The following is a 24242-nucleotide window of genomic DNA, read 5'->3' as shown; positions in this document are numbered from 1 at the left end:
GGCTATTGTAAACAGAGCTGCAATGAACATTTTGGTACATGACTGTTTTTGAGTTATGGTTTTCTCAGGGTATATGCCCAGTAGTGGGATTGCTGGGTCATATGGTAGTTCTATTTGTAGTTTTTTAAGGAACCTCCATACTGTTCTCCATAGTGGCTGTATCAATTTACATTCCCACCAATAGTGCAGGAGGGTTCCCTTTTCTCCACACCCTCTCCAGCATTTATTGTTTGTAGATTTTTTGATGATGGCCATTCTGACTGGTGTGAGGTGATACCTCATTGTAGTTTTGATTTGCATTTCTCTAATGATTAGTGATGTTGAGCATCCTTTCATGTGTTTGTTGGCAGTCTGTATATCTTTGGAGAAATGTCTGTTTAGGTATTCTGCCCATTTTTGGATTGGGTTGTTTGTTTTTTTGGTATTGAGCTGCATGGGCTGCTTGTAGATTTTGGAGATTAATCCTTTGTCGGTTGCTTCGTTTGCAAATATTCGATTCTCTGAGATTGAAAGCCCTTGAACATCTGGCTCGCTCTCAGATGTGGGAGAGCCGGCATCCTAGCAGCTCCTGCTTGAGCCCAGAGGGCAGCCTGGCCAGCTCTGGGCCACATGCCGGCCCTGGTCTCTCCAGCCTGGTTCCTATGTCTCCCTTGAAAGTGAAAAATAGCTGGAAAAGCATACGCATGTCCAACTTCCAGTGGCATCTGAGTTTCGTTCCTTTTGGGGAAACAGGGTGCTTCTGGCCTGGGGGTGAGGAAGGCCTTAGGAGTCACCTGGGCAGTGGTTGCAGACAAGCTCAAACCACCCAGAGCTACTGGCTTAGAGTCTCCAGGGTTGTCCTGAAGGTTTGCAGTGTAAGAAGTCCAGGAGGTGATTCCTACGTAGCTGAGTTTGAGGAAATGCAGCCCAAGGGCTGTGATACCGTAGCGTGCTGTTGTGATCGGGCAGGGAGCATGCTGAGTTCTGAGCCCTGACCGCAGGCTGAGGCTGCGGACTAATATGGGGCCTTAGGTAACAGCTGTTGTGCCAGCCTTGAAGCTCATCAGACAGCGACTGCAAAGAGGCGGGGAAGAGCCCTGGATGGGGAGTCGGGGACCCTGAGCTCTGGCCCTCACCTTCCATCTAGGAATTTCGGGGTTTTCATTTTAGTAGTGGAAGCACCGCGTACCACGTACAAAGCAGGCGGAGGGGAACCACCCTGTTGGAGGTGCTCTGCAGAGGTTGCCTGGAGCCCTCGGATCCCTGTGGGTCCAGTGGCAGCTGAGGCTCCGAGGGGCACGGCCACAGAAGACGTCCCTTGGTACTGGCTCCTCTGGGCCTGGGCCCTCCTGGCTCCGGAGCTGGCTGCTCTCCTGCACTGGGCTTTCACGTTCTTTCGGAACATTTTTAGCTACTTTGGGACACCAGAGGATTCGGAATTGTTATTCCTCCAGTTTTCAAAGAGCATCTGAAAACAGTTCAGATGGATATTATATTTAAGCGCGATCTAACTATTTTATGTTGACTAGACCTTGAAAAGAGAAAGTACTTATTGTGAAAGGATATAGCAAAATACCAAAAAAGAAAAATAAGCAAACAGAATGAAAATGAGGTGGGAAGTCCTGACTGTGTGTCTCCGGGGGCTTCCTGCCCTTCTCCCCGGCAGGTCTCAGCGTGGACCGCCCCTGTGCCAGAGCCGTAAAGGTTGACTGTCCATGCCCACTGTCCCAGGTCGCAGCCCGCAGCAGCGTGGTGTGGGCACTGACGGAGCAGAGGGCGCTCCTGTACCGGGAGGGTGTGAGCAGCTTCTGTCCCGAAGGGGAGCGCTGGACATGTGACATCGTCAGGTATCGGGGGAGGAGCAGACACATTTTCAGCGTCCTGTCTGTCCCACTGTCTGTTCTTTGTCAACTTGACTCTTCTTAAGGGACCCATGTGAGCCTCTCCTGGGCAGAGCTGGTTCCCTGAAGGTTTCCACGGTCGTGGTGTTCTCTGGGATTGCCAGAGCCAGTTTCAGCAGCCTGACCTTGAAGGCACTCTGTGCCTCCTTCTGACTGGCAGACTGGGCATTGGGTCAGAGCTCAGTTTTAAAAATGTTACTGCCCTCATGTGTAATCTCGAGCCCCACACGGTCACGAGTCTCTCGTGATGGTCTTTCTAGAGAACTGCCCATTGTCAGATAGTTTCTGTTTAGAGTCTCAGATGACTTAAGGCCAAATATTTTTCTTTTATTATCCTCCTAGTCAGTTGAAGTTAATCTCTGAATTGCAATTTATTTGGTTACTTTCTACCAGTCAAAATTTTAATTAAAGAGTTACTGTCAGATCATTTTGCTGGTGTGAAATTATCAGTAGTCTTTAGAAAAATTAGATTAGGATATTCTCGGTTTGAATTGAGCAACCCAGTAAATTTGAGTGAGCACCTGTTGTGAGCACTGAGTGAACGTGACCCTGCCCAGCCCTCGAAGAGCTCCCCATCTGGGGCAACCAACGCCAGTTAGTGTAGATGGTCCCGAGCTGGAGAGGGACGAGCAGCACCGAGGACGCCTCGGCTCCCCCTGCAGAGGTCAGGTAGGCACCGTGCAGAGTGGACCCGCAGCTCAGCCTCGAAGCTGGTGGGGACGTCACCGGCTGGGTGGGAGGAGGGCGTTGCCCGCAGAGTGGGCAGCGTCTGCCAGGCTGCAGCTGCCCAACACAGCCTGGCACGCTGCGGAGTTTCTGTTCGCTTAATTGGTGAAGGCAGGGGTGGGGAGATGGGCCACTCGGGGCCTGAAATCCCTCATGAGCCTGCTCTCTTCTTCCCTGGGTTAGTTTCCCTTAAGAGCTCCCCCTACCGTCCTGGGCCTTCAGGAATTCTTCAGACGCCCCCTCACTTCGGAACAGTATATATCGCACAGTCGTTTAACTCGAAACTCAAGCTTCCTTCCTCGGAACTTGTCTCTTGTCCCACACCGAGCCCCCCAGGACGCTTGATGCCGGCATCCTAGGCGCGCTGGGGGCCATGAATGCGGGTGCTGACTCCACGCTCTCTTCCTCGTTTCCAGTGAAAGGCAGGCTTTGGAACCTGTCTGTATCACTCTTGGGGACCAACAGACCCTGTGGGCCTTGGACGTCCGAGGACACCTGTGGTTCAGAACTGGCGTCGTTTCCAAGAAGCCCCAAGGGGATGACGACCACTGGTGGCAAGTAGGTGTTGAGCTCTCGGGCCACGTGCCTGGGTGCCTCCCTGAGTCGGGGGCTCTGTTCTCCCTCTTACAGCCCCTCTCTTTTCCCTAAAGAGATTGGGGGCTTGGAGTAAATAAACGGTGTTCGCTTTTACTATTGGATGAGTTAGACTTTGCTGTATTTGAGCACACTAGAAATATCAGGGCACAACAAGGCTCTACTGTATTCAATATCCTATGATGAACCATAATGGAAAAGAATATTAAAAGAGAAAGAATGTATACATATGTATACCTGAATCACTTTGCTGTACAGCAGTAACTAACACAGCATTGTAAATCAACTATACTTCAATGTAAAAAAAAAGAATTATCAGGAATTTCATCACAGGACATAACTTGTGAAGCTCTTTTTGCTTAAATATGTAGGCTTTGTTTATTTATTTTTTAATTTTGGTGTTATTTAGAAATTTGTCATTATATGCCAAATAAATCCATTGATAGCCATTTGAAGACCTAGATAATAATAATGATTAATTCTGGAGGAATGTACTAAGAAGAAGAGAGATTAGACAATAGATGTGAAAAACCCAACCCACAATTAAAATTCACTATCTCTGCTTGTACAAAAGCCCTCGTAAGTAAATGGTATTTCAACGAAGAAAGGGGAATTTTCCTACATGCCCCCAGAAAAGTAAACACTTTGAGAAATAGTAAGGTAGGGGCTTCCCTGGTGGCACAGTGGTTAAGAATCCACCTGCCAATACAGGGGACATGGGTTCGAGCCCCGGTCCGGGAAGATCCCACATGCCGCCGAACAACTAAGCCCATGCGCCACAACTACTGAGCCTGCGCTCTAGAGCCTGCGACCCACAACTGCTGAAGCCCGCATGCCTGGAGCCCGTGTTCCACAACAAGAGAAGCCACTGCAGTGAGAAGCCCGCACACCGCAACCAAGAGTAGCCCTTTGCAGCCAGTTAAGCCGCCTGTGCTCTTTTCCCCATGGGGGCCCGGTGCGCAGTGGCTGCAAACAGCAGCCTCCTTGGTAGTGTGTGCGGCCTGTTGCCTGTGTGGGCTGCCCTAAGGGACCCTGGAGACAGCCCTTTCCAGTGGACATTCATGACTGGCGTGCTGTCCCCAATCCAGGCTCCAGACAGGTATGCATGGTGCCTTTGGAAAGCCCCAGGGCACAGTGGCCAGGGTCCACATTGGCCAGGTCATAATGTCCATCCGCACCAAGCTGCAGAACAAGGAGCATGTGATTGAGGCCCTCCACAGGACCAAGTTCAAGCTCCCTGGCCGCCAGAAGATCCACATCTCCAAGAAGTGGGGATTTACTAAGTTTAATGCAGATTAATTTGAAAACATGGTGGCAGAAAAGTGGCTCATCCCATATGGCTGTGGGGTCAAGTACATCCCTAATCGTGGCCCCCTGGACAAATGGCGGGCCCTGCACTCGTGAGAGGCTTGGCGCTGCCCCCTCCCTACCCATGCCCACCAATAAACCCTACTTTCTTGTCAAAAAAAAAAAAGAATAGCCCTGCTCGCCGCAACTAGAGAAAGCCCGTGCGCAGCAACGAAGACCCAATGCATCCGAAAATAAATAAATAAAATAAACAAAAAGAAATTTAAAAAAAAAAAGAAAGAAGTAGTAAGGTATAATCAAGCTAACTTTTGCCCTTTTGGTACCATTCAGTGTAAACGTAGCGCCCGTGGTTCCCCAGCGTGGCAGGTAAGGCTGTGCTGGCATCAGCGGCTGTGGGGTACACAGCAGCTCTCGAGTGTTCTGTCTCCATTGATTGGTTCAGGTGTTATTGTCGCCTTAGACTTGCCTCATCGAGGGCAGGTCTTCCAGTGGCCGCTCTCAGGTCTTTCACATGAGGATGTGGAAAAGTAAGTTGTGTTTGCTCTTTGATGAGTATGTGTGTATATACACAGTCTCTAATTTAATATGCCAGGTACTATTTGAAAAGTTATACGATTGATTCAAAAGTATCCTCCCTGTATTTGTAACCGTATTATATGGTTTTATACACACACACACACACACACACACACACACTCAAGTGTAGCGTATGTACTAAATTCTGTCTTTAAGTAACCTAAAGAAAACTAGTTATCATTTTATCATAATATTTAGAACATTGTCTTCAGAGAAATTTGACAGAATCATCTCTGAGGTGTTTGGAAACAGAGTTATTTTATTTACTATAAGATTGATTTCTCTGTAGTGCTAGAGCCAGCGTTATGTTTGGCTGTTAAACCTTTCTTTTCTTTTTGTTAATTTGCATCCTGCTTATCTGCCAATGCTGGGTGCTGGGACTGAGCCTGTCACAGACTTTCTGTGTGGCCTGGCATCATACACCCCGAGGAAGGGCAGAGCTCCTGGGCCATCACACGGCAGCGTGGCACTGGTCCCCAGGTACCTGCCCAGCGTCCTGTGGGCTCTGATGGAGTCCGCCTAGCCAGGCTGGCACGTGCTCTGCTCTTCAAGAGAAGCAGGGCCGCGGGCTCCGCAGCAGGGCCGCGGGGTTGACGTGCTGACACCGTTTGCTTAAGCCTCAGTGCAGGCAGAAGCTCACAGTCAGTGCGAGCCCTTTCACAGAAGAGAAGGGCCGCATCGCACATGCACTACAGTGCTGGGTTTTATGATAGTTTCCTTTCTGTGTGTTTTGTTTATTATATGTTAAGTTCCCTATCCTAGGTGGTGTCACTTTCACTCAGCACCTCGCTGTGCGTGACCTGGGAGTGTGGCCTGCACGGGGCTGTCCTAGGCGGAGGGCGGTGACGTTCTCTGTAACCCAACCCGGCAGGGCAGAAGTGCGTGGAAAGTCCCGCAGAGTCAGAGCTTTCTAACAGCCGGAGCTGGCGGCAAGGGAGAGGCTTCCTTAGAGGGCGGCACCCTGGAGAAAGACCTCTTGCAGGAACGTGAGAGAAGCGTGTCTCGAGTCTGAGCCCAGGTGCACTCTGCACGTCCAGGACAGCTCCTGTCTGTGCTGTCCTTCTGGCCTGATTAGTAACAGGCCCAGTTAGGGCATGAATTGCTTCTTTTTAAACCCGTATTATGATCCTAAGTATTGTACACTTGTCCATTAGAAATTCCTAAATTTTAAAAACAAAATAATCGTTTCTCACTGATTAGAATAAAAGACTTATAGGGTGCGAGGGGGTGATAATCATAAAAATAATACATGCTCTTTGCAACAGGTCCATGTAATAGAAAAGTGTATAAAATAAAAGGTGAACATTTTCTTACATCCCTCTGAGTCCACCCCTCGGAAGTAATCACAGTCAGCAGTGGGGGTGTCCTGCCACACTCCTCTCCAGTCCTCACACAAATGTGCACGTGGGTATCTGGGTGTTTGACGGGTGGGGTCGGGCCGTTACCTCTCAGGCAGGGAGCATACAGAAGGCGCTTGCAGCTGCGCTGAGACAGGGTGTCTGCCCGTCTCCCCTGCAGGCGAGCATCACAGACTATGTGGTGTTTGACCAGTGCAGCTTGTTCCAGACCATAATCCACGCCACACACTCGGTGGCCACAGCAGCCCAGGTGCCTGTGGAGAAGGTGGCGGATAAACTGCGCGTGGCGTTGTGGTCTCAGCAGCTCCAGTGCCAGCCGAGCCTCCTAGGGGTCAACAGCAGCGGCGTCTGGATCTCCGCGGGCAAGAATGAAATCCACGTCTCTAGAGGAAGCCTCATCGGTGGGTGAATCACTTCATTTCCACGCCGGCTGGATAGGCAGCTCCTCTTAGAGGCAGCATTTAAGGAAAAGCCTTATGAGCTCAAGTGGAAAAGATAATTTAGTGCCAGTGGTATGAAGTGTCTGGAATGGAGGCATTCCCTCTGCTTTCTATCAGTTCCCTCCTTTTAGTCTGTCATTCCTACGACTTGGATACCAGTGTCTGGATGGTGTGCGATCAGTTTCCATTAGGAACCGATTAGGCTACAAGAAGAGCACATGGAGCTCATTTTTATGTTAATAATTTCCAGCTAAATGAAAAAATCCTCCCATTCCTAAAGAGCCTAGTAGAAAAAATGACCACACTGTTGAAAATGCAAGGCTCTGGCCAGATCTGTAAACGTAGGTGTAAATCCACATTTACCCACTGGGGCTTCATTTCTGAGTGAACCCTGCTTTGTGAATTTTCTCCAGCTCTTCTCCCCCTGCGTGGCCTCCCCCGACCCTGGGCTAGATGGTGCTCTGCTTGTCGGGCTGGCTCTTGCAGTGCTGGCTTGGGTCTCCTACTTTGAGGACAGTCTAGAACCAGCTGTAAGGGGTTTTGAAGACCAGTTGGTCTAGAACTAAAGTTCTGAAGTATGTATGGTTTTTCTTTCTTCTTTCTTTAACGTACTCTTCCCATTATTCTTTCTAGGCACTTACTGGAATAATGTTGTTCCCCGGGGGACAGCTTCTGCCACAAAGTGGGCCTTTGTGTTGGCTTCCACTGCTCCCACAAAGGAAGGTTGGTTGGGGAGTGCAGTGCACAGGTTGGCAGCTGAACAGTTAAAACTGTGGTCTGACGTGGCCTAGTTGGGGCGGGAGCATGGCCGTGGGGCCCTCAGGGACTGGATGCGGTGGTGTCACAGGCCAGCAGCCCTCGTTGGCTGAGCTGAGGGCCCCCGAAGCTGGATAGGCCTGCCCAGGAGAGAAGGGTCTGGTGTGGTGATCTGAGTGGGTCTGGAGGCGAGCTGTCCTTCCGAAGGAGGGGAGTGTACAGTGTGACCTCTGAGGCCAGCAGCTGCTGACTTCAGTGACATGTCTCAGGGCCATAGCACAGGGCCAGTAGGCACCAGGCTTCTCTGGGTGCCTGGCCATTTCCCCTGTGAATTCTGTCACCTCCTCACAGGCTGGTTTACAGCCTCTGGCTGGCCTAAGTCCCACTGTCATGCCCCTGGTAGGGCAGACCTCCCAAAGCCCTGACCACAGCTCGGGGTTTGGAGCCAGGAGAGGCAGTGCAGCTACTCCAGGAGATGAGAGCTGGGCGGTCAGGCGGCCGCAGCGGAGGCCGAAGCCGCCTCCCAGGATCACGCTGAGAGTCAGATGAGGAGATGTCGGGGGTCTCTGCAGTTGGTGAGTTCGAGCTCGTGGTCCCACTAGGATGTGCAGAACCTGGTCAGTACAATAAAATGCTTCCTCCCCAGATCGTTCTGACCGCAGTTGTGCAATAAGTAAGCTCTGCAAACCATAGGTTCTTTCCCAAGCTTGGCACAAATCATTCGGCAGCAAAACCTGACCTGAGCTGATGGGAGGCTCCTTATTGCCTCCATCTGTCCTGCTGACTGCGACTGTGACGTGTTTTGTTGCAGGAACGTTGCTGCACTTCTTGCGGGGGCAGGTGGGGGGCGGGTATTGCCTGGCTCCCAGGCTGTTTCGTAAACGTATGGCATACCCATTACCTTATGTTTTCAAGGTCCAGGGTAATTTTGAATTCCAGACCATAACTGGTCCCAAGTTTTCGATATACTTTAGATAATACATTCTGACTGAGGTTTTAATTTCCCCAAGTGTGGTTTGCATTTTAAAGTGAATTAAACCTGAAGGACTCTAAAAACGGGGGAGAGAATGAAAGCATGCAATTTTGAGGTGAGGATGGGAGGAAAAGGCTTTCCAGCTTTCCGGGCCTTTTCCAGCAGCCTCCACCCCGCCAGACCTCCCCTCATCCTGCCCCCAGGACAGGGGAGGGTCCTCGGTGCTGTCCTTCTGAGGCATTGCTGACCTTGCTCCCTCTAGGACACTAGTTAACACACCAAGTTGAACGCTTCCCAGTCCATTATACAACGTCCAAGGTCCGGGCCTCTGAGGCAACGTTGTGGGCCTCCTAAGGTCTCGTTAGCCCAGCTTCCTTTCATTTCTTTAAATGTGTCGGACTTGTTTCCTACGAACTGGCTGGTCCCGGTGTGTCCCCCTGAGTCCTGGCTGCTCCTTCCCCGAGGTGGGGAGTGAGGGTGGGGGCTGGGCAGCCAGCCTCTGAAGGCAAAGGCTGCCCCGAGAGGCTCGCCGGTGACGCCATGCCCTCTCCGCAGGAAGCTCCCTGTGGCTCTGCCAGAGCAGCAAGGACCTGTGCCGCGTCGGCGCCCAGCACGCCCAGTCACGCCCGTCCACCGTGCAGCTGCCCCCCGACGCCGAGATGAGGGCCTACGCCGCCTGCCAAGACGCCCTGTGGGCCCTGGACAGCCTCGGCCAGGTGTTCATCCGGACGCTGTCCGCGAGCTGCCCCACGGGCATGCACTGGACGAGGCTGGACCTCTCGCAGCTAGGTATGCCCACCCCCGCCGCCGGGCCCTGCCTTCCGGCCTCATCAGGAGGGGTGTCTCACCTGCTTCCCGGGGCCCTGTGTCCAACCCTCGTGAATTCTTGTAAGCTGCTTGGTCGGTTGCTGGATTTCAGGAGGTCGACTAGCCGCTCTTGCAGGGTAATGGGCCTCTTAAGAATCTTGTGAGGAGCTTTTCTTTCCCACGCTTTACACGTCACAGGGTTTTCAGAACCCAGGAGGAGCATGAACTCAGAGAAGGCTGCTGTAAGACACGCTCGAGATGATACTGTGGATGCAGCTGCCTCTGCTGGTCTGTCTGAATGTGGCGGTTGCTTTGTGCCCTTTCCGACGCAGGGTCCGCGGCCCGCAGCCTGGAGAGGGCCCAGTTCTCCCTCTGCTGGAGGGGTGTGTGCCGCCTCCCGCTGCCGCCCTTCCCTGAGTCTCCCCTACAGGGCTGCAGGGCAGCCAAGCAGCATGAGGCCATTTATAAATAATTCATTCCTGTTCCAAGGAATAGGATGATGGAATGAGCCCACGCCCTTAGGTTATCCTCTGGGCAGATAGATGGGCAGGTGTGGCTGTCAGAAGGTGCAGGCTGCGCCAGGCAGCTCCGGAGTCCATGCGAGCCTTAGGAATACTTCCATGCCCAGCAGTTTCCCGTTCTGGTGAACTGGTAACCAGTGTTTTGTTTGTTAGGTGGTAGAATTGAATTTTACAAGCAGTTAACATTTGAGAATTCAACCACATGTACTCGTTTGAAAAAAAAAGGACAAAGAAGGCAGAAGGGAAGGGAGGACGCTTTGTCCACCTCCCGCCCTGGCAGCCCCCGGCTGCGTCTCCAGCTGACGGCCTCCCACCATCCCATGACGTGCAGAGGTATCGTCATTCTTTTGTCCCACAAGGCCCCCAAATACAACCCAGCTTAGCTAAAGAAGCAGGTTGGCTCTCCACTAAAGAAGTAAGCTTTGTTCCAAAGCTGGGAATTTTCCAGGGTCATTTTGATCATGCTTTTGGCCTCACTCGCACCGTGTTTTGAACCTAATCCCAGCCCCAAGGCCGGTCACAGTCCAGCTTCTGAGAGTGCCTGCCAGCCGCCATCGTCAATGGTGATGGACCAGAGAGGCTGCAGCTGGCCATGGCTCTGCCTGCCAGTGCGGGGCCGTCTTCCCGCCTGCCCCGGGGAGCCTTTCCTTGGTTCAGAGATCCTGTGGGCCTGAGCCATCCTCCTTTGGCCCCCAAGCAGAGCAGTTTGGGAGTTTCTGGAGGTAAAAAGGCCAGGGCGAGGTTGGTGTCCTCCTTGCTACAGGATCCTGGGAGCGCTGGGGGCCCTGCCCTTGCCCCCTCTGGGGCAGAAGCAGAGCTCTGCCCGGTACCACCGCCCAGAGGAGGCCTCTGTGCTGCAGCACGTGCCGAGAGAACGGCCTCGAGCGCGGCTTGGCCTCCGGGCTCCGGCGCACAGCTCACGCCTCCCGTCCGTTCAGTCCAGTCCTCCCGCGCTGGTGCGCTAGCCAGAGTGTTACAGGCCTCTGAGGCGGCTGGCTGGGTTTCCCTGGGGTCGGTGGCCGTTCTTTCAAGGGGAGTGACTGGGCTTCGGTGGGATTGAGTCTCCCTTTCAGAGTGGGAGGGGCCAGGCAGGGCCACCCTGAGTCCAGGTTGTGCTTTGGCTTCCCCTGCGTGCTGGGGGCAGGGCTGCAGGAGCCGAGAACGGCAGGCTTTCACAGAGCTGCCCTGCCTCTTGCCTGCAGAATCGTCCGCAGTCCAGCCAGGCCTGGAGTGGCTCACACAGACCGCAGGTGAGGTGGTTGGGCCCTCACCACCTCACTGGGGCTCCCGGCAGAGGCAGGGCGGCAGCGGGAGCAGTGCTAGCCAGGTTACCTTGAAACATCAGTCCTCACCTTTCTGATGGTAACGGCAATCCCCGCCCCAGAGAGGTGGTGCAAGTAAGCATCATGTGCAAACGGAACCTGTCTCAGGCAGGTGTGACGGCCTGAAAGCTGCCCAGCTCCTCAAGCTGCTGGGGGAGGGGTGGTGCTCGCTCGGGTCTGGCGCCGTGCATGACGGGGGCCGAGTCCAGGAAGCTCTGCCTCGCTTAGTCTTTTTCCTGCCCTGAGCTCTGGATTTTGTTTATCCGGGTTACTGGCCATTGCTGAGAGGATGGATAAAGACTTCTTTTACGATATTCTGAACGTCCTGGGAGAACGAAGCAAGTCCAGAGTTGGTAGGCCGGGGAGGCGTGCAGGGAACAGCAGGAGGGGTGCTGGCCTTCCACGTGCCAGGGTGGGGGGGCGGCGGAAGGCAGGTCAGGGCCACCAGCTACTCTGTTGTTTGGCTCTTTCCAGGGATGGTCTGTGTAGCCTGTGGGACAAACCGGTGAATCAAGGTTTCTTAAAAAAGTATTATTTATATTAGGGGATGCAGATTTTGAGTTCAGGTGTGTGCTCCCTGCCAGTGTCCATGGCAGGCTGTCATCTGGCAGCACTCACTGGGGAGTAGTGAACAGAGTGTAGTAACGCAGGTAACGTTAATGCTGCCTTGCCTGGGGTTACCTGGGGTGCTGCATTGTTCTTTTAAAAGTTGGCCATGGTGGTGCTCACAGCAGTGAAAGGAAGCACAGCCTTTTCAAGACTGTGGTTCTACATGTGAGGGTTCTGTGCAGTAGCAAACTTCTCTTTCCCAGATGCACTTTTTTTTTTGGAAGTATAGTTGACATACAATATTATATTAGCTTCAGGTGTACAATATAGTGATTTGATATTTTTATAGATTACACACCATACAAAGTTATTATTATTGTTTATATTCCCTGTGCTGTATGTTACATCTTTGTAATTAATTTGCTTTTTATTTTATTTTATTTAAATTAAAAAAAAATTTTATAAATCTATTTATTCATTTTTGGCTGCGTTGGGTCTTCGTTGCTGTGCGCGGGCTCTCTCTAGTTGCGACGAGCAGGGGCTACTCTTCCTTGCGGTGTGTGGGCTTCTCATTGCGGTGGCTTCTCTTGTTGCGAAGCATGAGCTCTAGGCGCGCAGGCTTCAGTAGTTGTGGCGTGTGGGCTTCAGTAATTGTGGCACACGGGCTCAGTAGTTGTGGCTTGCGGGCTCTAGAGCACAGGCTCAGTAGTTGTGGCGCACAGGCTTAGTTGCTCCGCAGCATGTGGGATCTTCCTGGACTGGGGCTCGAATCCATGGCCCCTGCATTGGCAGGTGGGTTCTTAACCACTGCGCCACCAGGGAAGTCCTTATTTGCTTTTTAAATGGTAGTTTGTATCCCTTAATCCCCTTCATCTGTTTTGCCCCTCCCCCCTTCCTACTCCCCTCTGGTAACCACTAGTTTGTTTTCTGAATCTGTGAGTCTATTTCTGTTTTGTTGTATTTGTTCATTTATTTTGGTTTTTTAGATTCCACATATAAGTGAAACATACAGTATTTGTCTTTCTCTGTCTGACATTTCACTAGGTGTAACACTCTTCAGATCAATCCACATTGTTGCAGATGGCAGGATTTCATTCTTTTTTAAGGCTGAGTAATATTCCATTGTGTGTGTGTGTACACACACACACACACACACACACATACACGCCATATCTTCTTTATCCATTCATTTGTTGATGGACACTTGTGTTTCTTGCATATCTTGCCTGTTGTAAATAATGCTGCAGTGAACAGCATGCTGGGGGGCATGTATCTTTCCAAATTAGTGTTTTCGTTTTTTTCAGATGAATACCCAAGAGTGGAATTGCTGGATCAGATGATAGTCCTATTTTTAGTTTTTTGAGGAACCTCCATAATGTTTTCCGTAGTGGCTGTACCAGTTTACATTCCTACTAGCAGGGTTCCCTTTCCTCCACATTCTTGTCAACACTTGTTATTTGTTGTCTTTTTAAATCTTTTTTTTTTTTTGGCTGCACCAGGTTTTAGTTGCAGCATGCAGGATCTTTGTTGCCACGTGTGGGACCTTCGTTGTGGCATGCAGGATCTTTAGTTGGTGCAATGCTTGTGGGATCTAGTTCCCTGACCAGGATCGAACCTGGGCCCCCAGCATTGGGAGCTCGGAGTCTTAGCCACTGGACCACCAGGGAAGTCCCTTGTTGTCTTTTTGATGATGGACACGGGGCTCGAACCTGTGTCCCCTGCATTGGCAGGTGGATTCTTAAGCACTGCACCACCAGGGAAGCCCTACGTTCTTCTTTTAAATATTCTTTTCCATTACGGTTTATCACAGGATATTGAATATAGTTCTCTGTGCTATCCAGTAGGACCTTGTTGTCCATCCAGTCTATATATAATAGTTTACATCTGCTAGCCCAACCTCCCACTCCATCCATCTGTTCTCTACGTCCGTGATTCTGTTTCTATTTCATAGATAGGTTCATTTGTGTCATATTTTAGATTCCACGTATAAGTGATATCATATGGTATTTGTCTTTCTCTTTCTAACTTCACTTAGTATGATAATCTCTAGTTGCATCCATGTTGCTGCAAATGGCATTATTTTGTCTTTTTATGGCTGGGTAGTAGTCCATTATATATATGTACCGCATCTTCTTTATCCATTCATCTGTCGATGGACATTTAGGTTGTTTCCATGTCTTGGCTATTGTGAATAGTGCTGCTGTGAACATAGAGGTGCATGTGTCTTTTTGAATTATAATTTTGTCCAGATATATGCCCAGAAGTGGGATTGCTGGATCATATGAGCTCTATTTTTAGTTTTCTGAGGAACCTCCATACTGTTCTCCATAGTGGCTGCACCAACTTACATTCCCACCGGCAGTGTAGGAGGGTTCCCTTTTCTCTACATCCTTTCCAGTATTTGTTATTTGTGGGGGTTTTTTGTAGATTTTTAAAAATCATGGCCATTCTGACTGGTGGGAGGTGGTATCTCATTGTAGTTTTGATTTCCATTTCTTAGATTAAGAGAATTCTTCAATTAAATGTCTAGCTACTGAACCCAGTTATAGAGACTGAATATGGAATTTTATGATTTATGACCATCCTAGTTTTTGGAAGAAAATTTGTGTCATTTAGCAGATACTTAATATGCTCATAACGTTTGATTTCCCAGTACGCATAAATATGCATATGTCAGGCATTGGAATGTTTAGCAAACTAATGCAATTTGTAATCGAATACATCCGGTCACAGCATTTAATGAAGAAATACTCAGTGTCGGTTCGTGCCTTTAGATAACAAATAGGCTTATATAGTAATTTATGCAGAGAAGTGTCTTATAAATCGTAAAACACCAAATAAATGCCACTTTTTGTCTAAAATATATGTTTAAAAAGTAATCCTAAAGGGAAAATGTCTCATCTGTTGAATAAAGTAATTAAAACTTTTCTTTTTAATGGGAGGGAAGAACAAAATAGGGGGAAGACAGGAAAATCGCAGTATGTCTGTGTTAGTCAGTCTAATACTGTTACAGTAACGAGTCCCAAATACCAGCCATGTAACACAGTGAAGGTTGCTTTCTGCTCCCGCGAAGTTGACTCTCGACCTGTCAGTCTTTCGATGGTTGTGGTAGTGGTTCCCAGGTGGTGGCTTACTGACCCCCTGCGGTGCTCTGTGGCTCTGCCCCTCTGGTCACTGTGGCAGGAGACAGCCGAAAGGCAAGGCCCTCTTGCCAGCTCTTTTATGGTTCAGTTCAGAAGTGACAGATCCCTTCTGCCCACAGCCCATCGTCCAGAACCAGTGATAGGGCCCCGCTTAACTCCAAGGGACACTGACGAGCCAGGGGGTGCTGGGGGGGGCCAGTGTTCTCTGCCACCTGCCCTGACCTCATACACCTGCACCCAGGCAGCCTGGGAGACCCTCTGTGAAGTAGGAGACTACGGAAAAGCCCTCGATTAAACGTTTTCTTCTTTGACCTGTCTCTTCAATTCAGAATAAGCTGATTTATACACTGAAGTGTATATTCTAGCAACCTTTTATGTTTGTTTTAAAAGAACGCTTGCCTTGTAATATGAACTCCGTGCTTCACTGGTGGTGGTGTTATTCGCTGCTAATTCTGAGGTGCTGGCCCAGTGTGTTTTTGTCACCATGTAACTCTTCACGTGGCAGCTGCCACCTGTAGTTCCTGTTAGGGCAGGTTGACGACTCCAACATAACATTATTTTTAATTAGCATTTTAAAATTAGAATTTGTTTCTCGGCCGTTTCTGGAAGGACTTTCTGCTGAAAGTCCTTTATTTGGATCGCTACAAATCTTTTCATGGGTCATGTTAGAGCTCTAGGATGTCTATTTTAACTCCCCGGTAAGACATTCTATAAAAGATTTTAAAAATACAGCTAATTTCAGTATAAGAGAAATCATCATCTTCAGGAAATGTACAAAGGGATACTAAGAATTTTTTCAGTAGTAGTGGGTTGATACTTTTAAGCTAAACACATGTGACGAGATTTCCCCATAGCAGGATCCGTGCCTGTACGTTTTGGTGTAGACACATGGGCTGTCATCTGATACCGGTGACAACTGTGTGAGGTGGCCAAGAGCAGCACTGCCAGTGAATGTAGCCGCACCGCCTTTTTCCCCTGCTTTACAGTCAAAATGAGTCATCCTCTAACTTAGTCATCAGAAGACAAACCGTTCACCTTGAAAAAACAGGCAAAAGACTTGACAGATGCTTCACAAAAGAAGGTATACAGATGCCCTCCATAAGCACATTAAAAGATTCTCAGCATCACTAGTTACCAGGGAAATGCAAATAAAACCATGATGCCACTTTACACCTGCTAGAATGGCTGACAGAGGTGCCAGAAGTGGATGCTCGTGAGGGTGTGAGCCACCAGCACACACCGCTGGTGGGCGTGTAAAATGGGAAGGCTGGTGGTCTCTTTCCACGTTAAACAGATATCTACCTATAGCCCAGAGCTCCACTCTTAGGTGTTATTCAAGAAAAACAACACATGTTCACAAAAAAAAGTCTTCTGCAGGAATGATGATAGCGGCTTTACTCCTAATAGCAAAAAGTGGAAATGGCCCAAATGCCCATCAGCAGGATACACCAGTAACTGTGGCGTTTACATGCAGTGGACTCATACTCAGCAGTAAAAAGGAGTGACTGGATGAATGTCATGAACAGAACATCACGCTGAGTGAAAGAAGCCAGGCCCAGGGAGTGCATACCTGTGATTCTGTTTTTACAGTCATCTAGACCAGACTGAACAGATACATGGCGATAGAAGTCAGAAGAGTGGCTGCCTTGGGGCAGAGGGGCAGAACTTTCTTGAGGAAGGGGCTTGAGGGAACTTTCTGGGGCAATGAAAACATTCCATAACTTGATAAGCCATGGGTTGCCCAGGCATGTTCATCTGTCAAAAGCGAGGGAACTGACCGTGTAAGATCTGTGTGTTCACGGGATGTGGGGCCCTGGAGGTCAGAGGTGGCTGGCGGGGAGGGTCAGGCAGGCCTGGGTTCAAGCCGCGGCCTGCCCTTTGCCTCCCGGCTTCTCCACGTTCTTTTCCGGGGTCTGCGTCCTGACGGCCTCACACATGAGCTGGGACGGCAAGAGCCGTGCATCACTGTCGCGCAGGTCAGTAACTATGGGCTGTTGCTCTTTCTGCCAGATAAACTATTAATCAAGTTTCTCTTTGAAGACTCCTCCCATTTCCTTTCCTCTTAAAATTGGTTTAATAAACAAGGAGAAATGTAAAAAGAAAAATGAAGATCCTGGGAGACTTAGTTAATTTTAATTCTAATTAGGATCAAGATTACCTGAAAGAGGGACTTCCCAGGTGGTCCAGGGGTAAAGAATCTGCCTGCCACTGCAGGGGACACGGGTTTGATCCCTGGTTGGGGAACTAAGATCTCACATGCCGCGGGGCAACTAAGCCCGCGTGCCACAACTATTGATCTCTCGCGCCTCAGCGAGAGACCCTGCGTGCCCTGGAGCCTGCACGCCACAGCCAAAGAGAAAACCCACACGCTGCAACTAGAGAGAAGCCCACGCACCACAATGAAGATACCGCGTGTTGCCACTAAGATCCTACGCAGCCAAAAAAGAAAAAGATTACCTAAAAGATGAATTCCCTTGCCCCAAATCCAGAATTTGCTGGTAATAGTCACATATCTGATGAAGCTAATGACGGGGCCCATACTGAGATATTAATTGCCGGGCTTGGTGGCTCAGGGCACTGTCCGGATGGCATCTTGATTATTTTGCCCGTGGTGTGCAAGGGCTGCTCTGTGGCGCGGGGCAGGTGCCGGGGCAGCCAGAGGCGTTGGTGACTCCCGTGCACTGTAACGTTCTCAAGCAACAGAGTTCACCTGCAAAGGCAGCATCATCTCTTTCTTTGAAGTATAAAATCAAAGTTCATAGATTAAATGAAACGTGAGTCATCTTACAAGAGTAATTAACGTGTGTACTTTTTCTCTATTTGTCTATAGGAGCTGTAAAACTGATGAGCCTGGCATGTGGAAATCAGCACGTCTGGGCCTGTGATTCCAGGGGTGGAGTTTACTTCCGCGTGGGTACCCAGCCTCTGAATCCCAGTCTGATGCTTCCAGCCTGGATAACGATTGAACCGCCTGTCCAGGTAAGCAAAAGTTAACTGATACCAACTTGCTCGTCAGTAAGTTGCTCGGGTGCTGGTGTTGGGGAGAGGACCATGCCTGCTAGGGTGGCCTCCCAGCAACTGGGGGAGGAGGGGCGTGTCAGGGAGCCTGGGGACTAAGGTGTGCCCCAGGTCAACACACGCTCATTCACTGGCAACCCACACCCGGAATTTGATATTTGTGAAGTTTAGGGCTGAACAGATTAACAATTATCTGAGCCAATGCTGCTTTTTTTCTTTCTCAAAGTGTTTCGTTTCTAACTTTTTACAGAATGAACATTATTTTTGAAAACATCAAACAATATCCAAAAGTATAGAGAAGAAAGTAAAAGTCATTTTAAAATCTTGTCATAGAGATAATGTATTATTATTTTGTGAGTGCCTTTCCTGGTTCGTTGAAGAAATTCTTCTCCTCGTGCGCCCCGTCCCCTCCCCCGACCCCGGCCATATTTCAGTTTACCATGTATCCTAAATGTTTTTCCTTTTCTTTTGACTGTTCCACCACTCGAATCAGAAGCGGGAGTGTGATTTTAGTGTACTATTTAGTTACCCTTAAATACCTGATGGGCCTGGTTGCTATGTTAAATATATTTCTGCTAAAATTTATAAATGGGGGGCTGTGATTTAGTGAGAGTTATTTGCTCTAACTGTTGCTAGTCCCCACTTTGTGACTTTGTTGGGGAAAAAAATGAAGTTACCATATGCAGAGGTGGCAGTGTGGCAGGAGTGGTTAGTCCTTGAACAAAAAGTGCTCAGCGGGGACAAGAAGAAAATCAGGTGTTTGGGTGAATGCCTGTGTTCATGACTGTCTACATTTTGGGCATCATGAACCCTCAGGGATGGGGCAGCTGAGGTCAAGGTGCAGGGCTGGTCATGAGGACCACCAGTCCTGCCCACGGGACACGGGGCCTGTGCTGGGAGACCCTACAGTTGGGCAGGAGTCCGGTCCCGAGTTCTTTGAGGTCATTGGTCAGCGCTCATGGCCACGGGGAGGCTGGCTGCACGTGGATCTTCCTCCTCACAGGGTCCTGCGAAGAGCGAGTAGAATCGCGTCTGTGAGTTAGAAAGCGCCGTGCAGACGCCCGCTCCGTAGTCGTCTGCACACGGCGGTGCGCTGACAGCCACGGTCAGGCGACGGGGGCAGGCATTGTCACGGGCACTGTGGGCTCTGATGGTGCGCAGCGAGGGTGAAGGCAAGCCGACCTCTAGCTGGTTTCATTGCTGATGTGAAGCCCCCTCAGACGAGGCGCCCTCTTGTTGCCTGCTCCTGTGGTATGGCGCTGTCAACCTCGGACGGCTTTATGTTATTTCTTAAAGAGTTGTAATTCACCATTTTACAGCAATACAACTCAGTGGTTTTTAGTGTATTCGAAAAGTTGTGCAACCGTCACTGCTATCCAATTCTAGAAGTTCTTCACCACCCCGAAAAGAAGCCCCTACCCATTGGTAGACACTCCCTTTTCTTCCGGAACCCCTGTCTCCTCAGCCCCTGGCAGCCACTAATCTACTTTGTGTTTCTGTGCACTTGCCTATTCTGGATTTTCCTTTTTCATATAAATGGAATCATATAATATGTGGCCTTTTCATCTGCCATCTTTCACTTGGCTTCATGTTTTCAAAGTTCATCCATGTTGTAACGTGTGTCAGTACTTTATTCCTTTTTATGACTCAGTAATATTCCATTGCATGCATAGACCACATTTTGCTTATCCATTCATCAGTTGATTGACATTTGGGTTGTTCCTACTTTTTGGCTACTATGAAAAATGCTGCTGTGAACATTCGTGTACAAGACTATGTGGACATGCGTTTTCAATTCTGCTGGGTGTATAACTTTAAGTGGAATTGTGGGGTCATGTGGTGATCGTATGTTTAACTTCTTAAGGAACCGCCAGACACTGTTTGCCACAGTGGCTGCACCATTCTACATTCTACCAGCAATGTATGAGGATTCCAATTTCTCTACATCCTCACTGCAAAATTTCTCTTGCCCAGTTTTTAAATTCTAGCCACCTTAATAGTTGTAAAATAGTATCTCATTGTGGGCTTCTTTTAAAAAACAGGGTAAAAAAGTTTATTGAAACAGGAAAAATTAATTTTTATATTGTGTGGGTTACTGAATGTTCTGATTTATATTAGAACAGACCTGTAGAGAAAGGAAAGCTGATCTGATCCAACTTGGCACTTTTTGTTACAATTCATTTGGTTTTTATGGTTTGTTTGTTTTTTTAAGATTTTTTTGATGTGGGCCATTTTTGAAGTCTTTATTGAATTTGTTACAATACTGCTTCTGTTTTATGTTTTGGTTTTTTGGCCACAAGGGATGTGGGATCTTAGGTCCCTGACCAGGGCTCGAACCCGCGTCCACTGCATTGGAAGGAGAATTCTTAACCATTGGACCGCCAGGGAAGTCCCTCAATAGGGTTTTTAAAAATTTAGATATAATTGACGTATGGCATTGTATTAGTTTCACATGTACAACATAATGATTCAGTATTTGTATATCTTGCAAAATAATCACCACAATAAGTCTAGTAAACATCTGTCGTAGTTACGAATTTTTTTTTCTTGTGATGAGAACTTTGACGATCTACTCTCTTAGCAGCTTTCAAATATGCAATACAGTATTAACTATAGTCACCATACTATACATTACATCCCCATGTCCTTGTGATTTTGATTTGCATTTCCCTAATGACCATCTTTGCATGTGCTTATTGGTCATTTGTATATCTTATTTGGAGAACTAAAATATTCAAATACTTTGCTCATTTTGTAATTGGATTGTCTTTTTATCATTGAGTTGTAAGACTTCTTTATATATTCTGGGTACTAGACCCTTTTAAGAATTATGATTTACAAATGTTTTCTCCCATTCTCTGGATTGTCTTTTCACTTTCTTTATGGTGTCCTTTGATGCACAAAAGTTTTTTATTTTGATGAGGTCCATTTTATCTACGTTTTCCTTTAGTTGTTTATGCTTTTGGTGTCACATTAAGGACTGCATGAAACTGCGAATTCCTCTTCCTTTCAACATTTAGATTCTAGAATAACCTCTAGGAAGCAAAGCTAAAACTGGGGGAAGAAAGCTTTACTTGCAGTGCTCTATTGACTGTGGTGATCTACAACTTTGCCCAGGAAAATGGCCAAAATAGAACAAATTCACATGAAAGGGCCTCAAAGCTGTGCTTTGAATAAAGTAGTGATTGCTAAATAGGCTGTTAAACATTAACTATTTCAGGTGGTTCCACTAAATGAGACCACATTTTCTTATTCAGTAGCTTCAGTGTGCTGTAGAAGAAATGCACTTGGCCGTGGAATTTGTAGATAGAGAGTTGGTTCCTGTGGGGACAAAAAACAGGCCTTACATTTGCACAGGCCCTTTGCTGCGCTTTTCCAAGCCCTGCTGAGGACCAAGGCCTGGGCCAGCCACTGTCTGCCGGAGCTGCGATGGAACGCTGTGTCCAGGCAGCGTGTCACATGCTCGGTGGCCTCACACTCAGTGTTTTAGGACAAAGCCTACCTTTAAATTGAATTTTAAATTAACCTTAAAGTTGCAGAGGGTCCTGAGAAGACTAGTCCAGTGGCGGGGTGGGAGTGGGGTGGGTTGAGGCCTTGTTAAAAGATTTAGAAAGGGGCTTCCCTGGTGGCACAGTGGTTAAGAATCCGCCTGCCAATGCAGGGGACACGGGTTCGAGCCCTGGTACGGGAAGATCCCACATACCGCGGAGCAACTAAGCCCGTGTGCCACAACTACTGAGCCTGTGCTCTAGAACCCGCCAGCCACAACTGCTGAGCCCGTGTGCCACAACTACTGAAGCCTGCGCGCCTAGAGCCCGTGCTCTGCAACAAGGGAAGCCACCGCAATGGGAAGCCCACGCACCACAACAAAGAGTAGCCCCTGCTAGCCGCAACTAGAGAAAGCCCACGTGAAGCAACGAAGACCCGACGCAGCCAAAAGTAAATAAATTTATTTTAAAAAAAAGATTTAGAAAATCAGGACAGTTTGGTTGAATTCAAGTATCAGAATGTAAATGGGGTTTCCATGTTTTGATCATAATCGACCTCTTTTTTAAAAAATTTATTTATTAATTGTTTTTGGCTGCTTCAGGTCTTCGTCACTATGCACGGGCTTTCTCTAGTTGCGGCGAGTGGGGGGCTACTCTTCGTTGCAGTGTGCAGGTTTCTCATTGCAGTGGCTTCTCTTGTTGCGGAGCGTGGGCTTCAGTAGTTGTGGCGCATGGGCTTAGTTGCTCCGCGGCATGTGGGATCTTCCCGGACCAGGGCTCGAACCCGTGTCTACTGCATTGGCAGGTGGATTCTTCACCACTGCGCCGCCAGGGAAGTCCTCGACCTCTTTCTAGTTTGTTTTATTTCTTCTTGGGCATGCACATCCTGGTCTACAGGTAGGATGTGTGCAGCTGAAGCGGTAACAGATGCTAAAGGGCACAGAGAAGTGAAGTCACAGGGATCTTCTGAAATTAGCAGCGGTTTCTCAATTTCTGTGTCCCTTTCTCTTCTCTGGTAAAACATCCCTCCTGTAGGAGTTTTGGGGTGAAGTTTTAACAAAGTACTCAAAACGAATGACTCAGTTTTCAGACTTGCCAACATTTGGAAGGATTTGGAGAAAATATTTATAGTTATGTTTAGCATCTTTTCTTTGGAGTTTGCTGCTTCAGTGGGAGAATTTTCTGTCCATAGTAGAGGTGTGTGTAAAGCGAGCACAGTTGATGCTGTGATTTCGCTGCACTGGGGGCACTGTATGCCCGAGGGGAAGAGGCTCGTCCAGCTAGCCCCACCCGCACTGGTCCCACCTCTTCCTTCAGAGGACCCTCTCTGCCCTCCCTCTGCCCCCTCCGCCTCCAGAGCAGCCCCTGCTCTTCCCTAGCCCGCCCAGTGTCCTGGCCTCCCCTGTGGGAGCCTCCAACTGACTCTTCCTGGGTGGACTGGCCCATCTGGTCTCCGTGGTCGTTTACTCTGCCTGGATTATAGCTTTTCCTGGAAAAGAGAGAAACTAGGAAAACTAAGACTAATATGACTGGTAAGTGGCCAAACGAGCACTTAAAAACTTACTTTAAACTCAGCTGCTTTGGGTATTTTTAGCTATATGAACAGAAAAACCCCCAAATAAATATGCAAACATGGTAACAGGTAATCCCATGAGAATGCCGTGCTCGCAGATGCTGCCAGCGGGCACAGGACTTGATGCTGCTTTACACGTCCAGATCTTTAGAGAAGTTCACAGCTAGCGTCAGGAAGGCTTGCGTTGGAGAGGCGTTAGGGTTAGAGAAGTCCCCCACCCCTGCTGGGCCTTCCACTGACTTGTCTCGGGGCACCGGGAGCGCACAGGGCGCAGGGAGAGTGGCTCTCGCTCTCTGCTCCTGTCCAGGGCGGCTCTGGGCAACCCTGGATGCTGCTCATACTTCCTTCGCGGCTGGCACAGGTCACAAACACAGGGGATGGGGATGGCAGAAGGAGCGGGGCACCCACACCCCAAAGCCCAGCGCTGCAGGTCCAACCAGCTGCCTGCTTCTAAGAATTTGGGGGTGTTCTGAAGACTCGTGTTCCCTCCTGACATAAAAGTACAAGACCTTGGGGGTAATTAAACCAGATTCCTCTCACTGCATTTGGGGCACCATGGGTTAAATCCCTCCTCACATCCCAGTGAGCGAGATACCACACAGAGACACGACACGGCATCCTGGGACAGGGAGCTCAGAGCTCCGCGTGCCAAACATGAGACACAGTTGCATCTGACAGTACCGGTCTTTTAATAAGAGAAAGAGAGCAGCGTTGCTAGTTACATGCTTAGTGTCTAGGAGGTCCCTGCTCCTGAGGATGCTGCCAGGGGTTCATGCTGAGGCCCAAGTTGAGTTCTGCAGGATGCGTGCAGCATGGGCAGCGACGTCCCCTGAACTGTGCTTCCCAGAGGAGGTTTTCTTCCCATGGAGAATAAAAATGTCAGTTACCAAGTATGTCTGATGATTCTGTTTTTGTTTAAAAAAAAATAAAATTATGTGCGGGACTTCCGTGGTGGTCCAATGGTTAAGAATCCGCCTTCCAGTGCAGGGGACGTGGGTTTGATCCCTGGTCAGGGAACTAAGATCCCACATGCCGTGGGGCAACTGGGCCTGTGTGCCACAACTATGGAGCCTGCAGGCCACAACTAGAGAGCCCGTGTGCTGCAACTACAGAGCCCACGTGCTCTGGATCCTGCATGCTGCAACAAAGAGCCTACGCTCCACAACAGAAGATCCCATGTGCCGCAAGTAAGACCCAACACAGCCAAAAA

General features: G+C 49.1%; 1 protein-coding gene and 1 non-coding gene across 3 annotated transcripts in view; both read left to right on the top strand.

Moving 5' to 3' along the window:
• The window catches only part of TECPR2 (tectonin beta-propeller repeat containing 2), a 98251-nt gene that overhangs the window by 51980 nt on the left and 22029 nt on the right, over nt 1-24242 (top strand). The window contains exons 12-18 of one of the 2 annotated variants that reach the window (XM_060155867.1): nt 1646-1826; nt 3023-3164; nt 6603-6843; nt 7516-7605; nt 9167-9400; nt 17784-17932; nt 18222-18367. In XM_060155867.1, coding sequence (XP_060011850.1) covers nt 1646-1826; nt 3023-3164; nt 6603-6843; nt 7516-7605; nt 9167-9400; nt 17784-17932; nt 18222-18239 — 1055 coding nt within the window. In that variant the 3' untranslated portion in view covers nt 18240-18367. Of the gene's footprint in view, nt 1-1645; nt 1827-3022; nt 3165-6602; nt 6844-7515; nt 7606-9166; nt 9401-17783; nt 17933-18221; nt 18368-24242 lie in introns of those variants that run through there. The other variant, XM_060155857.1, reaches the window with a different exon arrangement.
• LOC132505893 (small nucleolar RNA SNORA70) lies at nt 4110-4244 on the top strand. The gene has a single exon (XR_009535589.1). It is a non-coding gene; the product is annotated as a small nucleolar RNA SNORA70 (small nucleolar RNA).

The sequence above is a fragment of the Lagenorhynchus albirostris genome, chromosome 1, assembly GCF_949774975.1.
Source record: "Lagenorhynchus albirostris chromosome 1, mLagAlb1.1, whole genome shotgun sequence".
NCBI lineage: Eukaryota > Metazoa > Chordata > Mammalia > Artiodactyla > Delphinidae > Lagenorhynchus > Lagenorhynchus albirostris.
This window is presented reverse-complemented; position numbering and strand designations above follow the sequence as displayed.